General features: G+C 39.3%; 1 protein-coding gene across 1 annotated transcript in view; it reads left to right on the top strand.

The window, feature by feature from the left end:
• The window catches only part of ZMYM5 (zinc finger MYM-type containing 5), a 33,676-nt gene that overhangs the window by 9,195 nt on the left and 10,384 nt on the right, over window positions 1–14,097 (top strand). Inside the window, exons 5-7 of the mRNA XM_036832035.1 lie at window positions 9,484–9,769; window positions 10,466–10,628; window positions 11,934–12,146. Of these exons, the coding sequence (XP_036687930.1) occupies window positions 9,484–9,769; window positions 10,466–10,628; window positions 11,934–12,146 (662 nt within the window). The remainder of the gene's footprint in view (window positions 1–9,483; window positions 9,770–10,465; window positions 10,629–11,933; window positions 12,147–14,097) is intronic.

The following is a 14,097-nucleotide window of genomic DNA, read 5'->3' as shown; positions in this document are numbered from 1 at the left end:
GGTTTGTTTGCTTTCAGTCTTTTGCCTCTGTGGTTCTAAAAATAGAATTTAGAGCATATTGTATTTAGTTTTGTGTTCTCTTGATTTATTTAATCTAAATTTTAGTATGTTATGTCATTTTAAAAATAGAAGTTTCAGTGAGTATAAAATATTCCTTTGCCTGAGATATTTATTCCTCTACTTTTTAAGCATTTATATGGCTTTTCATTTTTTACTATTGAAACTCCACACACTAAATGTCTTTGTTTATATTGTTTATTATTTCTATAGGACAGTTGTTCTCAAACTTTTTGGTCTCAGTTTCACTCTTGGAAATGATTGAGGATCCCAAAGTTTTTTGTTTTGTTTTTAATCTGTTATCATATTAGAAATTAAAACTTAAATTTAAAAGGTATTTATTCATTTAACAATAATTATTATGTGACATATTTTTGATGAAAGATAACTACTTTCACTAAAGAAATTTAGTGAAAAGTGACGTATTACAGTTACACAAATCTTTTTGAAGTCTGGCTTAATAGAAGACAGCAAGGTATATCTAGCTCCTCAAATCTATTTCTACATTGAATGTGTTGCAATATTTTCTTTTGTTTGAAGTATAAGAAGAAAATCTGGCCTCACGTACATATGTGGTTGTAGAATGGAGCAATATTTTAGTAGCCTTTTTAGTTAATTATGGATAGTTTTTTCCTTTTCCTTTTGACACAGCACCAAAACTTGATAAGTGGTAGTTTCTTAAAGTTCTTACAGTGTGAAATCTGAAACTATATAATGAACTTTTCATACTTTATTACATTAAAATTCATTTATCTTTGAATGAATTTTACCTTTGTATGATTTGGTAACATTGTGCTTTGGTTATTTGGAAAGTGTTGATTCACTGAGTTACCTAGGTCTTCTAAATGTTGACATCTTAGAAAGCTGTCACGCTAGCAGTGGTGGATGCAGGTTTTCAAAGATTCTGATTTTCACTCGAAAGCTCATATTTTCTCATTGGCAAAAAATACTGTTATTTTTTTGAAGTGAAAGGCTTATTTTAAGAAAATGTCAATAACCAGTTTGTTTTGTCATTCCTTTAAGGCTAGTTCAGCTTGCGATGCAACAGTTTTACAAGTGCTTTTCCACTCTTTCTCATTGTTCTTTGGTATGAAACAGAAGTGGCTTCTGGATGCTTCCCTGTTCATCATACAGAGTATTAAGATGTAGTCAGAGGCTGAAATTTAGTAAAATTAATACTAATTTTTACCTTTTCACCAAGGACTTCTGTTGCATAATAAATAATTTCACTGGCCTTTGTCCCTGGTTCTTGGGAGAGAGAATAAATCCTTGAAATTTATCAGATTTCTGATAACTAATGATTAAGGCTGAGGGTCACTGGAAAGACCAACCGTGTGATTTGAGTGTTGGGCCTTTGAGCCAGCCCAGCCTCCATGGAGGAGAGAGAGGCTGGGATTGAGTCCAGTCACATGCAGCGAATAATCCCACCAGTCACACCCACACGATGAAACTCAGTAAAAACTCACCTGTGCCGGGTGGGTGACGCTACCCGCTTCCTCAGAGAGAGGGCACAGAAGCTCTGGCATTGGGACCCTTCCTCACCCCATATGTCTCTTCATTTGGCTGGTCCTGATTTGTATCCTTTAAATAAAACTGATCATAAGTATAGAGCTTTCCTGAGTTCTCTGAATCTTTCTAGCAAATTATCAAATCTGAAGGGGCCTTAGGAACCTCCCAGATTTACAGCCAGTTGGCCAGAAGTCCAGGTGGCGTGTAAAGTGAGGGCAGTCTTGCTGTGGACTGTGCCTTCAGAATGGGGGCTGGTGCTGTCTCCAGGTGGTTAGCATCAGAATTGTGTTGACCAGTTGTTGTTGGAAGAACAACAGAAGTACAGGTGCTACTTTTTCTTTCTTTTGTGCAAGTGCCTGATAGTGAAGAAAATTTTACTAGTACAGTTTGGTTCCACTGCCAGCAGTTTTACCCATCATTGCTTCTGCACCATTAGTGCAGATGCCAACACGATGAAAAAAGCAAATAATCTTAGTTTTATTATGGAAATAGTTTGGCCTGGCAGATCCCCTTTTATTTCTTATGTAATGTTGAATAGAAGTGATCAGAGTGTAAAGTTTTGTCTTGTTCTTTTTTTCGTTGGCCATGCCTTGCGGCTTGCAAGATCTTAGTTCCCTAACCAGGGATTGAACCCCAAGCACTCAGCAGTGAAAGCGCCTTCTGTTGTCTTGTTCATGACTTGGGGTGGAGGGGGAGCATTTGACATTTCATCATTTAGCGTATTCGCTTATGTCAAATATAATAAGCTTTTTATGTTCATAATTTATTTAATAGCTTGTGTCTAGTCTTTGCAGTTATAAACAGGTTTCTCATGAATATCTCTAAGTTTGTCACACATTTTCTAGTGAAAAGTTTCTGTAGGTGAAATTGCTAAGTCAAATGTCAACGTATTTTTAAAGCTTTTCATGGTTAATACAGAATGGTCCTCACCAAAAAATTATGTTTTTTGTTGTTGTTATAATATTGTAAGCTCTCCTCAGGGGTAGGAGTATTATTAATGTTTGCTAAACTGATCATTTAGAGGTGATATCCTCTTAATGTATATACATCATTGAACTTTTAAAAATACTTTTGCAGACTTTTTATGAATTTGTTCATTCATGTCTGTCATCTACATATTACTATGTACATCTTTTGTTTATTGATTGAGTGAAACCTGAGAAATAATATTAAAAAATTGTGATTTCTATATTGAATGATGTGTTAAGCTTAAAAGCGGTTGAAGATGATGTTGAAGACTTGAAATAATGTCCATTGAAAATCATTCTTTTGGATCTGTTTCTTTCACTCTTCTTTTTAAAATCTTTTATTGCAATGTAATTGATTTGTTTCTTTCACTCTTATTTTTTGTTTTGTAATTATTTCCTAAATTTTACATGTATATTTTTGCAAGCATGAATTACATCTTATGTATGTAAGTGAAGTTAAAACCAGAAGGCTTGCCATGTATTTCTTTTATGTTTCAGCCTTGACCGTTTTTCACCTTCTGGAGTAAATTGAAGTTGTGTATTGAATGGTGAAGTGGATCAATAACATGCTTTTCAATTTAAAAGCATAGCACATAGACTGATACTTAACTGTAAAAAAGCATACTGTAGTTAGATGCTATACTGTTACTTCACTCAAATTGTGGACATAATTGAGACTAGCAAAAGTTGGTTGATAGTAGTTTTGACTACTCTTGGATGTATTTTTATTCTTGTCATCCCTTTATCTCATTAATTCAAAACTGTATTTTATATTACAGTGATAATTTTTTCATGCCATGAGGTATCAATGATTTTAAAAAGTAACAGACAAGAAGCATTAAAGGACTCCCCTGACATTCATTCATATATTTGAAGACGTTCTTAACTACATTTAAACTATTTTGTTTGTGCTGTGGCAATGAATTTCTGTTATCTATGAAGTATGGATGAATTTACAGTGTTCCTGGGTTCTCTAAAGTTCTGTTTCGGGGGGAAAAAGTTACGGAACTATATCCTTTATTTATTTATTTTATTATTATTTTTTAAAAATAAATTTATTTATTTATTTATTTATGGCTGAGTTGGGTCTTCGTTGCTGTGCACGGGCTTCTCATTGCGGTGGCTTCTCTTGTTGTGGAGCATGGGCTCTAGGCGCGTGGGATTCAGTAGTTGTGGCTCGCAGGCTCTAGAGCTCAGGCTCAGTAGTTGTGGCGCACGGGCTTAGTTGCTCCACGGCATGTGAGATCTTCCCAGACCAGGGCTTGAACCCATGTCCCCTGCATTGGCAGGCGGATTCTTAACCACTGCGCCACCAAGGAAGCCCTATCCTTTAAATAATACCATTTGGTCCAGAATTCTAAAAAGAGGGTCTACAGATTTGTCAGGTAAAGAGTGATGGTGAAGATGTCTCTGAAGCTTTCTGAAAGGTGGAGTCACTTGTCAAAAAGGACTGTCTTCTTGTCGTTGCTCTTTTCACTCTTTGTTGAAGTTGGATGTAGCATAGTGAAAGCTGTCTAATTTTAGTATTAACCCTAAATTTTGTTTTTGCTTGCTGTCAGCTTTTGTAAAATTAACCAATTTTACCAGAAGACTTACAGAGTAAGATGGTGACCATTGTATTACTATTGTAATTGTTGTTATTATTTAGAGTCAGGGCTCCCCCAGAGTGTCTTACTTTAGTTGCTGTTTGCTTCCCACTTCTACAGAATGAAGGTTTTCCAGCACAGAAAAAAGAAAAAAAATAAGAGCAAGATGAGGATTTCTGGAGTTGAGTTATATTTGAATCTAGGGCTTAAGGGTTCAAATTTTATCCTATAAAATTACGGTTCTGCATAAAGTACAAATAAAACTGTGTAATATCTTACGGAAATAAGATCGTGTCCATTAGAATGGACCTTTGAGTCATTTAATCTTTTCATTAACCTTTAGGGTAGACTGCATTTCAGTGAAAGTTCTTCAGCCATCATGTATCTTTATGTAAACAGCAAAATTTCATCAAAGAAAATACTCAGAAATTGTTTTTGCATCTGTGTTGTATTTTTGTTGGATTATAAACATTTCTGGCCATGATACTGATTCTAGGAAGTTCTGCTTCTGATAATAATAGACTTTAGACTAATAATCGATAGGTAACTCCTGTCCCTCCTGCAGAGACTAATGGGGGGGAGGGAGACAAAACATATAAAATATCGAAAGCATCACAGAGCTACAAATACACTGAAAAAATGAGGTTTCTCATATCTGAGAAGGAGCCTCAGAGGAGTCATCTCTTACTTGGGGTTGCTTTTCTCTAATGGGTATGTGTTCAGTTCCAGAAAAGGCTGCTAAGAATCTAAGGGGAACTTTCAACAGACTCACAGGGACCCACAAAGAAGGACACTGATTTAAAAAATATATACATCGACCTTTGGATTGGGGATGCTAACATAATCCAGATTGTCAATTTTTTTTTTTTTTCCAGTTTTTCATGTAAAACTATTAGGGATATGAGGAGGCAGGTCATATAATGAAATAAGAGAAAAAGCAGACAATAGAAGTGAACGCACAAGGGGTGCAGGTACTAGGAGTATCAGACAGTCTACATTTTAACTGCAGGTTTGGCACAGCTGAAGAGAGTGTGAATGAACTGGAATATGTATCAGAGTATTATCTAGACGGAGTCAGAACCAAAAGGGGGGAAATACAGAAAAGAATGTAAGAGACTTAGGACATTTGATGAAAAGGACATGTAATTAATGTCCCAGAAAGAGGAAGAAAGAAATGAGGCAGAAGAGATGTAACTGAGGATTTTCTAAAATGGAGAAAAACATCAACCCTTGAATTCGAGAACCTTTACAAATTCTGAGCAGGATAAATATCCAAGAGACCATTAAGAGACATGTAGAGAAATCATAGTCAAAAATTGGAAGCAATCATCCGCCTGTAGATGGTAGCCTCCTTCTCCTCTGAGTAGCAAAGACTGCTCCCATGTCCTGCCTCCTGTCTGTCATACACAGTGGGGTGTTGCTCCAGGAACTTTTGCTGTGGGCAATAAACCCAATAGCCCCTACCCAATAAACCTTTGATGTCCCCCCACCAAAAAAAAATTGGAAGCAATCCAAATGTCCATCAGCAGTAGAGAGATAAATAGTATCAGCCACACAATGGAATACTGAACAATGGAAACAGATGAACAACTACCTTCAGTGTGAATGAAACAGATGAGATGTTGAGACGAGGGTACATACTACGTGATTTCATATGCGAAGTTAAAAATAAGGCAAAACTTATCTTTAAAGTGAGGATAGGGATGGCTTGTGGGAAAGGAGGGGAGTGACTGAGTGGAAAAGACATGAGGATCCTGGAAGTTTTCTGTGTGTTTATCTGGGTGGTGGTCATAGAAGTACATATTCATTGTGAAGACAGTCATTGAGCTGTGCACTTAAGATTATAAACTTCATGTGTATGTGTTACTCTTTAACAACTGAAAACCCCACTGAGACACTGAAGTAACTTCACTAGCAGACCAACTCTAAAGAAATACTAAAAGGTTGTTCTTTAGGCAGAAGAGTTTAGATGCAGGAAGAAGTCAAGAATCTCTAAAACTTGGGACTTCCCTGGTGGTCCAGTGGTTGAGAATCCGTCTCACATTGCAGGAGGCGCCTCTTTGATCCCTGGTCGGGGAACTAAGATCCCACATGCCACGGGGCAACTGAGCCTGCGAGCTCTGGAGCCCACACGCCGCAACTAGGACCTGATGCAGCCAAAAAATAAGTAAATAAATAAATAAAATAAAAAAGAATATCTAAAACTCAAATAGTGGATCTGGTACTTACTGGAATTCTGGGCAAATCACCTCTAGCTTCTAGGCCTTAATTTTCCTTGTATATAAGGAGGGATTTGGATTAAATCCTTCTGGGCCCCTTCTCTTAAAATTTATTCTGGGGATAGAGCATGGAAGAATTTGGTTGAGAGACCTTTTATTTTAGCGGTCCCCAATCTTTTTGGCGCCAGGGACTGGTTTCGTGGAAGACAGTTTTTCCACGGACGGTGGGGGGTGGGGGATGGTCCAGGAGGTGATGCGAGTGATGGGGGGATGGGGGGTGGCAGGTGAAGCTGTGCTCGTTTGGACTGCTACTGGTCCCAGGCCCAGGGGTTGGGGACCCTGTTTTATTTAGCCTGTAGACACTAACATGATAAATAAAATAAGAATTTGATGAAATAAGAAACTTTGAAATTAGGAGACATTAAATAGTTACAGTATAAACAAAGAAAACATTTGCTCTATTTATGTATGCATCAATGCTAAAGTGAAAAAAAACTGCAGAATCTATTGAGCAGTATAGTTGATGTCTCACTTTACATAATTATATATAACTCTGTCCCCTTTAAGTATGGGTAAGTGTACAAAATAAAAAAGCCCAGAGAATTCCCTGGTGGTCCAGTGGTTAGGACTTCACGCTTTCACTGCTGAGGGGCCAGGGTCAATCCCTGGTCAGAGAACTAAGATCCCACAAGCTGCGTGACGTGGCCAAAATAAAAACAAAAACAAAACTTTATGGGGCTTCCCTGGTGGCGCAGCGGTTAAGAATCCGCCTGCCAATGCAGGGGACACGGGTTCGAGCCCTGGTCCGGGAAGATCCCACATGCCACGGAGCAGCTAAGCCCGTGCGCCACAACTACTGAGCCCACATGCCACAACTACCGAAGCCCGTGCGCCTACAGCCTGTGCTCCGCAACAAGAGAAGCCAGCACAATGAGAAGCCTACGCACCGCAGCGAAGAGTAGCCTACACTCGCCGCAACTAGAGAAAGCCCGTGCACAGCAACAAAGACCCAATGCAGCCAAAAGTAAATAAATTAAATAAATACATTTAAAAAAAAAAAAAAAAAAAAAACTTTATGGAATATACTTCATATTTGCCAGCGTATCTTCCTGCGGAGTGAAAGAATTCCTTTGGTTACTTGTTCTGTTTTGTTTTTGCCTGTTAAGATAAAAATATCTGGAAAAGGACAAAATTAGAAGCAGCAGTGGGTAGGAATTTAGAAGTGAAAACAGAGTTGTTACTGTTGGTAGTATTGTGAGAGGTGTTTAGAGCTATAATAGGTGGAGGGGCCATAGACCTTTACCTAACAACAAAAACTATTTTTGAAGAGAGATGACAATAATTCAGTACTCTTCAGCCTTGTTTCTCAAAGCTTCACCATTACTCAAGAGGTAGTTAGAAATGCAGAATCTCAGGCCCCTCCCTAGACTTACTGATTTAGAATCTCTGTTTAAACAAGATTCCCAAGTGATCGTGTATGCATGTTAAGGTTTGAGAGGCACTATTACCTGTACATAATATTATACCATTTTGAAGCTAACAGTAATATACGATGGAGTCCCGTGTGAAGGTAGGAAAGCTGGGTCTCCTGCGTAATCCACCACCTACACTAATGCCTGGGAAATAGTCTAGAAGGCTGGCAGGTAATTGTAGACAGAGTTGCCTTAAAATGCTATGTCTAAATTACATGTACTTGGAAGTATTTTGGAGGGAAGTGCACTAATATCTACAAATTACTTGAAATACATAGAGGAGATAGATTATTTAGCGGGGTGAATAAATAGAAAACATGATAAAGCAAAAAGTAAAATAGTATAGAATCTATACGATGGACATGTTTTTCATAGTAAAATTCTTTCAGCTTTATATGCTTTAAATTTTTCATAATAAAATGTTAGGTGTGTTGGGCTTCCCTGGTGGCGCAGTGGTTGAGAGTCTGCCTGCCGATGCAGGGGACACGGGTTCGAGCCCTGGTCTGGGAAGATCCCACATGCCACGGAGCAACTGGGCCCGTGAGCCACAACTACTGAGCCTGCGCGTCTGGAGCCTGTGCTCCGCAACAAGAGAGGCCGCGATGGTGAGAGGCCCGCGCACCGTGATGAAGAGTGGCCCCCGCTTGCCACAACTAGAGAAAGCCCTTGCACAGAAACGAAGACCCAACACAGCCATAAATAAATAAATAAATAATCATTTAAAAAAAGAAAAAATGTTAGGTGTGAAGCTGTTATGAAAATGGGTATCATATACCAGATTATAATCTTTATATTTGTATATTCGCTTTATTTTATAATGTGTTAATACTTTTCTCTTAGAAAAGAAAAAGTACCTTAGGAAGTACCCTGGGTACAGAACATAATGCTTTACTACATGCATTATCTCATGTAGTTTTGTTTTTTTTTTTTCCCTGCTGCACGGCTTGTGGGATCTTAGTTCCCCGACCAGGGACTGAACCTGGGCCGTGGCAGTGAAAGCGCAGAGTCCTAACCACTGGACCTCCAGGGAAGTCCCTCTCATTTAGTCTTCATAACGCTGATAGGCTGGGTATCATTGTGATTTGTAGCTGAGACTACCAGTGCCTGGTTTAAATTGCTTGTACAACCTCTAGCACAGAGGGTCTGACTTGGAGATGCTGGCTACCGCATGGCACAGTTCCGGGGCCGCCATTTCCAGTGTTGGCCCGATAGAGCATCATTCACTTAGAGTACAAAGGGGAGAGTCCCCCTGGGGTTGTACAGCAAGGCTTCCTCACTCTTCTCTTAGACTTGTGCAAAATGGAAATTTTAAATATTTTTCTGATGGGAGTTTTTTTTTTTTTTTAATTTTATTTATGGCTGTATTGGGTCTTCGTTTCTGTGCGAGGGCTTTCTCTAGTTGTGGCAAGCGGGGACCACTCTTCATCGTGGTGCGCAGACCTCTCACTGTCGTGGCCTCTCCTATCACGGAGCACAGGCTCCAGACGCGCAGGCTCAGTAGTTGTGGCTCATGGGCCCAGCTGCTCCGTGGCGTGTGGGATCTTCCCAGACCAGGGCTCGAACCCGTGTCCCCTGCATTGGCAGGCAGATTCTCAACCACTGCGCCACCAGGGAAGCCCTGATGGGAGTTTTTAACTGTTCCATGACTTTTCTTATGTGTTTTCTTTTTAAGATTCTTGGATCTCCCAGTCAGCATCCTTTCCCCGTAATCAGAAACAGCCAGGGGTGGATTCTTTATCACCAGTGGGCTCGCTTCCTAAACAGATCTTCCAGCCTTCTGCCCAACAGCAACCCACTAAACCAGCTAAAATCACTTGTGCAAACTGCAAAAAGCCTTTACAGAAGGGACAGACAGCGTATCAGCGAAAAGGATCAGCTCACCTCTTCTGTTCTACCACCTGCCTCTCTTCCTTCTCTCATAAGCGTACTCCAAAGAAACGCAACGTGACATGTAAAAAGTAAGCTGTACCTTTCAGTATGGTTCCATATGATTGGATACTGGCAGTATGAATTTGTGTCCTGAGTGTACTTAGAGAGTTGCAGAAGATTCATGGATAGAATTGATGCACAGGTTTCTTCAAGTTTATGTAGCTTGAGTTATCCTAGCATATGTCAGAGCTGTGGGTCATTTGTATTGTACTTACTCTTGGCAGGAAAATAGAGTTTAGGTATAGAAATAAATCAACCCTATCCCACCACTGCCTTTGCCTCACCGCCTTCCCCATCCTCTACGTTGGTTCTACCCAGTTGCTAACACCCTTTTTGAATGCTTCTAGAAGTCATAACCTGTGGCAAGGTTCTAAAGGTCATAATCTGTGACAACAGAATATTTTTATCTCTGAATATCTTTCCATATTATTTAGGAACTCTTAGCAGTTAAACCAAAATGTGGATTTTTCTAGATCCAAAAATTATAATTGATTCTTAGCATTAAGTCATGAGAAAATAAAAAATGTCAATTACTGTTCATATATATTTGACTTTTATTAAAATGCAGTGTTCTTAGGGAGTTCCCTGGTGGCCTAGTGATTAAGATTCCAGGCTTTCACTGCCGTGGCCCGGGTTCAGTCCCTGGTGGGGGAACTGAGCCACTCAGCATGGCCAGAAAAAAAGAATGCAGTGTTCTTAAATTGTGTCTATCCCTTGTGTTTCAGAGGTGCACCTGCAAAAAAGGCTACTCTTGTTCCTCAAGGGGAGTCAAGTGAATCCTTCCAAAAATTTTGTAGTACATCTTCGTCTCCCTCTGAAGATAACCAGAATCTTCGAAAAAGAGTTCTGAATAAATCAAGATGTACAGTCTGCAGTAAACTAACAGAGGTCTGTGATTTTATATCTTAAGTTATTATCTAGATTAACAGCAATAGTTTTAACTTTTAGGTGCTATTATATGTTCTGCCATCAGCCTAATGGATGAGTCTTGAATCGACTCAGTGAAGTTGAAGGGAAGAATAAGCATATGTTAGAATTGTCTCATAACAAATGTCCCATCCCATAGTATGGGGGGTAATCATCCATTTCTGTGGAACTGAATGTACTCATAAAGAGAGCAATAGTTTTATGGTGGATTTCGTTCTTATTAGCCACACTAAATGAAAATGTAGGTTCAGGACATGAAGGAAACAACCAGTCCTACAAGAACACGTAGAACAGGTGGAGTGAAAGTATGTAGGTCACTTCACATTTCTTAGGCGGTATTGCCATCTTCCCAGGCATCCAGGGAGTCACCACTTAACATGGTCCTTGGTGACTGAATTTGGTCTGGATTACCCTGAAGCCGTGTAAATCCCAGACACAATTTTATCTCAGCTACCATAGAGCTGAGCAAAGCAAGAACTTAGGTATACACAGACTCCATCCTGAATGTGGGTGATACTGGTTCCCTTCGCCCACCCCCTACCCCAGTTTTCTAGGGCAGTGAAGTTTATAATACCTACAAATTCCCAATCCACTTATTTTTAAGCAGGTCATATCAAAACCTGCTAACCAATTCATTTCCTGTAATTTTTTTTTAATAAATTTATTTTTTTAATTTGTTTCTGGCTGTGTTGGGTCTTCGTTGCTGCACGCGGGCTTTCTCTAGTTGTGGCAAGTGGGGGCTACTCTTCGTTGCGGTGCACAGGCTTCTCATTGTGGTGGCTTCTCTTGTTGCAGAGCAGGGGCTCTAGGCACGAGGGCTTCAGTAATTGCAGCACGCGGGCTCAGTAGTTGTGGCCCGCAGGCTCTGGAGCGCAAGCTCAGTAGTTGTGGTGCAAGGTCTCAGTTGCTCCACAGCATGTGGGATCTTCCCGGACCAGGGCTCGAACCCATGTCCCCTGCATTGGCAGGCGGATTCTCAACCACTGCACCACCAGGGAAGCCCCTGTAATTCTTAAATGTCTGATTTTGTTGCTTTTTGTTCTATGAATCTTATTTTTCCTTTTATAAGATCAAAGCACAATTTTACAAAGAAATCAAAGATGAAAATGAAAGAATAGTGAAATGTGCTTTTTTTAAGTCTTTTACCTGAATGTTTCTTCCACTGAGAAATTACTAAAGGTTCTTTATTTCTGTTGAAAAAACTAGGTATCTCATTTATGGTGCTAATCCAGTTCATTTATTTAATAAATTGGTTTTTGTTTTTAGATTCGGCATGAAGTCAGCGTTAACAATGTAACACATAAGCTGTGCAGTAACCAGTGCTTTAACAAGTACAGGTTGGCCAATGGTCTAGTGATGAATTGCTGTGAGCAGTGTGGGGAGTACCTGCCCAGCAAAGGTGCTGGAAACAATCTCCTAGTCATTGAAGGTCAGCAGATGAGATTTTGCTGCCAAAGTTGTGCTAACGAATATAAACAGGTAATTCTTTTTTAATGAGTTTTTTTTTTTTACAGATTTATTTATTGATTGATTGATTACTATGTTGGGTCTTTGTTTCTGTGCTAGGGCTTTCTCTAGTTGTGGCAAGTGGGGGCCACTCTTCATCGCGGTGCGTTGGCCTCTCACTATCGCGGCCTCTCTTGTTGCGGAGCACAGGCTCCAGACGCGCAGGTTCAGTAGTTGTGGCTCAGGGGCCTAGTTGCTCCGCGGCATGTGGGATCTTCCCAGACCAGGGCTCGAACCCATGTCCCCTGCATTAGCAGGCAGATTCTCAACCACTGTGCCACCAGGGAAGCCCTTTAATGAGTTTTAAACGATCAAGTTTGCAGTAACTTCTCCCTTGTTAGCTTACATTAAGCAGATTTATCTTAGAATCTCATATGGTTCCATTTCTGTCAATCTCTCATTGAGTATTACTCTCAAATGAGTATTAAAATTAATTGATTGTTGTAAGTAAGCTTGTTTTAAGTCTTTATGTTTTGCAGACGTTACAATAAGTAATTCTTTTCTCTACCATTTTGCACTCCCACTGACAACTTGATAGTTCCAATTACTCTGTAGTCTCAACAAAATTTGGTGTTGTCTGTTTTGATTTAATCTATTCTAGTGGGTATAAAATGATTATCTCATTGTGTTTTTTTTTTATAAGGGAATATTTCTAAGGATGTTTATTGCAGCAGTATTTTTTTTTTAAATTTATGGCTGTGTTGGGTCTTCGTTTCTGTGCGAGGGCTTTCTCTAGTTGTGGCAAGCGGGGGCCACTCTTCATTGCGGTGCGTGGGCCTTTTTTGTTGCAGAGCACAGGCTCCAGATGCACAGGCTCAGTAATTGTGGCTCACGGGCCCAGTTGCTCAGCGGCATGTGGGATCCTCCCAGACCAGGGCTTGAACCCATGTCCCCTGCACCGGCAGGCAGATTCTCAACCACTGCGCCACCAGGGAAGCCCTCATTGTCGTTTTAATTTCCTGATAACTACTGTTCCTTTCTCATCACTCATATATCTTCTTTTGTAAAGTATCTATTCAAGTTTTAGCTCACTTTTTTTATTGGATTGTCTTTCTATTATTGAGTTGTAGGAATTCTTTATATATATTCTGGATACATATCTTTTGTAAAATAAATGTATTTGGAAGATTTTTCTCCTGGACAGTGTTTTGTCTTTTCGTTTTCCTAATGTTGTTTTTGAAAAGCCCAAGTTTTAAATTTTGATAAAGTCCAATTTACTATTTGCCTTTCTGATTAGTACTTTTTGTGTCTTCTTTAGGGGCTCTGCCTACCAAGGTTATGAAGATATTTACCTATGTTGTCTTCTATAAGCTTTTTAGTTTTAGATTTTATGTTTACATCTGTGATCCATCTCAAGTTAATTTTGTGTATGGTGTGAGGTAGGGATTAAGGAAGTATCATCTTCCTGATTTCAAGACAGTAAAAACCTCAAAACATCGCATCATACACCATAAATTTGTACAGTTTTTCTTTATCAGTTATACTTCAGTAAACCTGGGAAAAAAGACATTAAAAAGCCATAGTAATCAAGGTGTTATGGTATTGGCATATAAAGATAAACAAATAGATCAATAGAATAGGCAGGTCAGAAATAGAACCACACAAATACAGTCAGCTGATTTTAGAAGAAAGTACAAAATCATTTGGATGGGAAAAGCAAGATTTTTTCAGCAGATGGTGCTGGGGCAATTATTTTTTTTTGGTATGGACATAAATAAGCCAGACCTCAGATTATCCCACACAAAAATTAAATACAAAAAAATTAATTTAACATGGATCCTCAATGTAAGCCAGGAATGTTCTTAACCCCATTTCACTGGATGAGAGTTTAAATGGTTAGCTTTTAGGGAAAAGTAACTCGGAAGTGCGAGGCTTACTGCACAGTAGGGGAAACAGTGGGGATACCCATAGTTGATTTTTTAGT

Source organism: Balaenoptera musculus, chromosome 18 (genome assembly GCF_009873245.2).
Source record: "Balaenoptera musculus isolate JJ_BM4_2016_0621 chromosome 18, mBalMus1.pri.v3, whole genome shotgun sequence".
Taxonomy (NCBI): Eukaryota; Metazoa; Chordata; class Mammalia; order Artiodactyla; family Balaenopteridae; genus Balaenoptera; species Balaenoptera musculus.
This window is presented reverse-complemented; position numbering and strand designations above follow the sequence as displayed.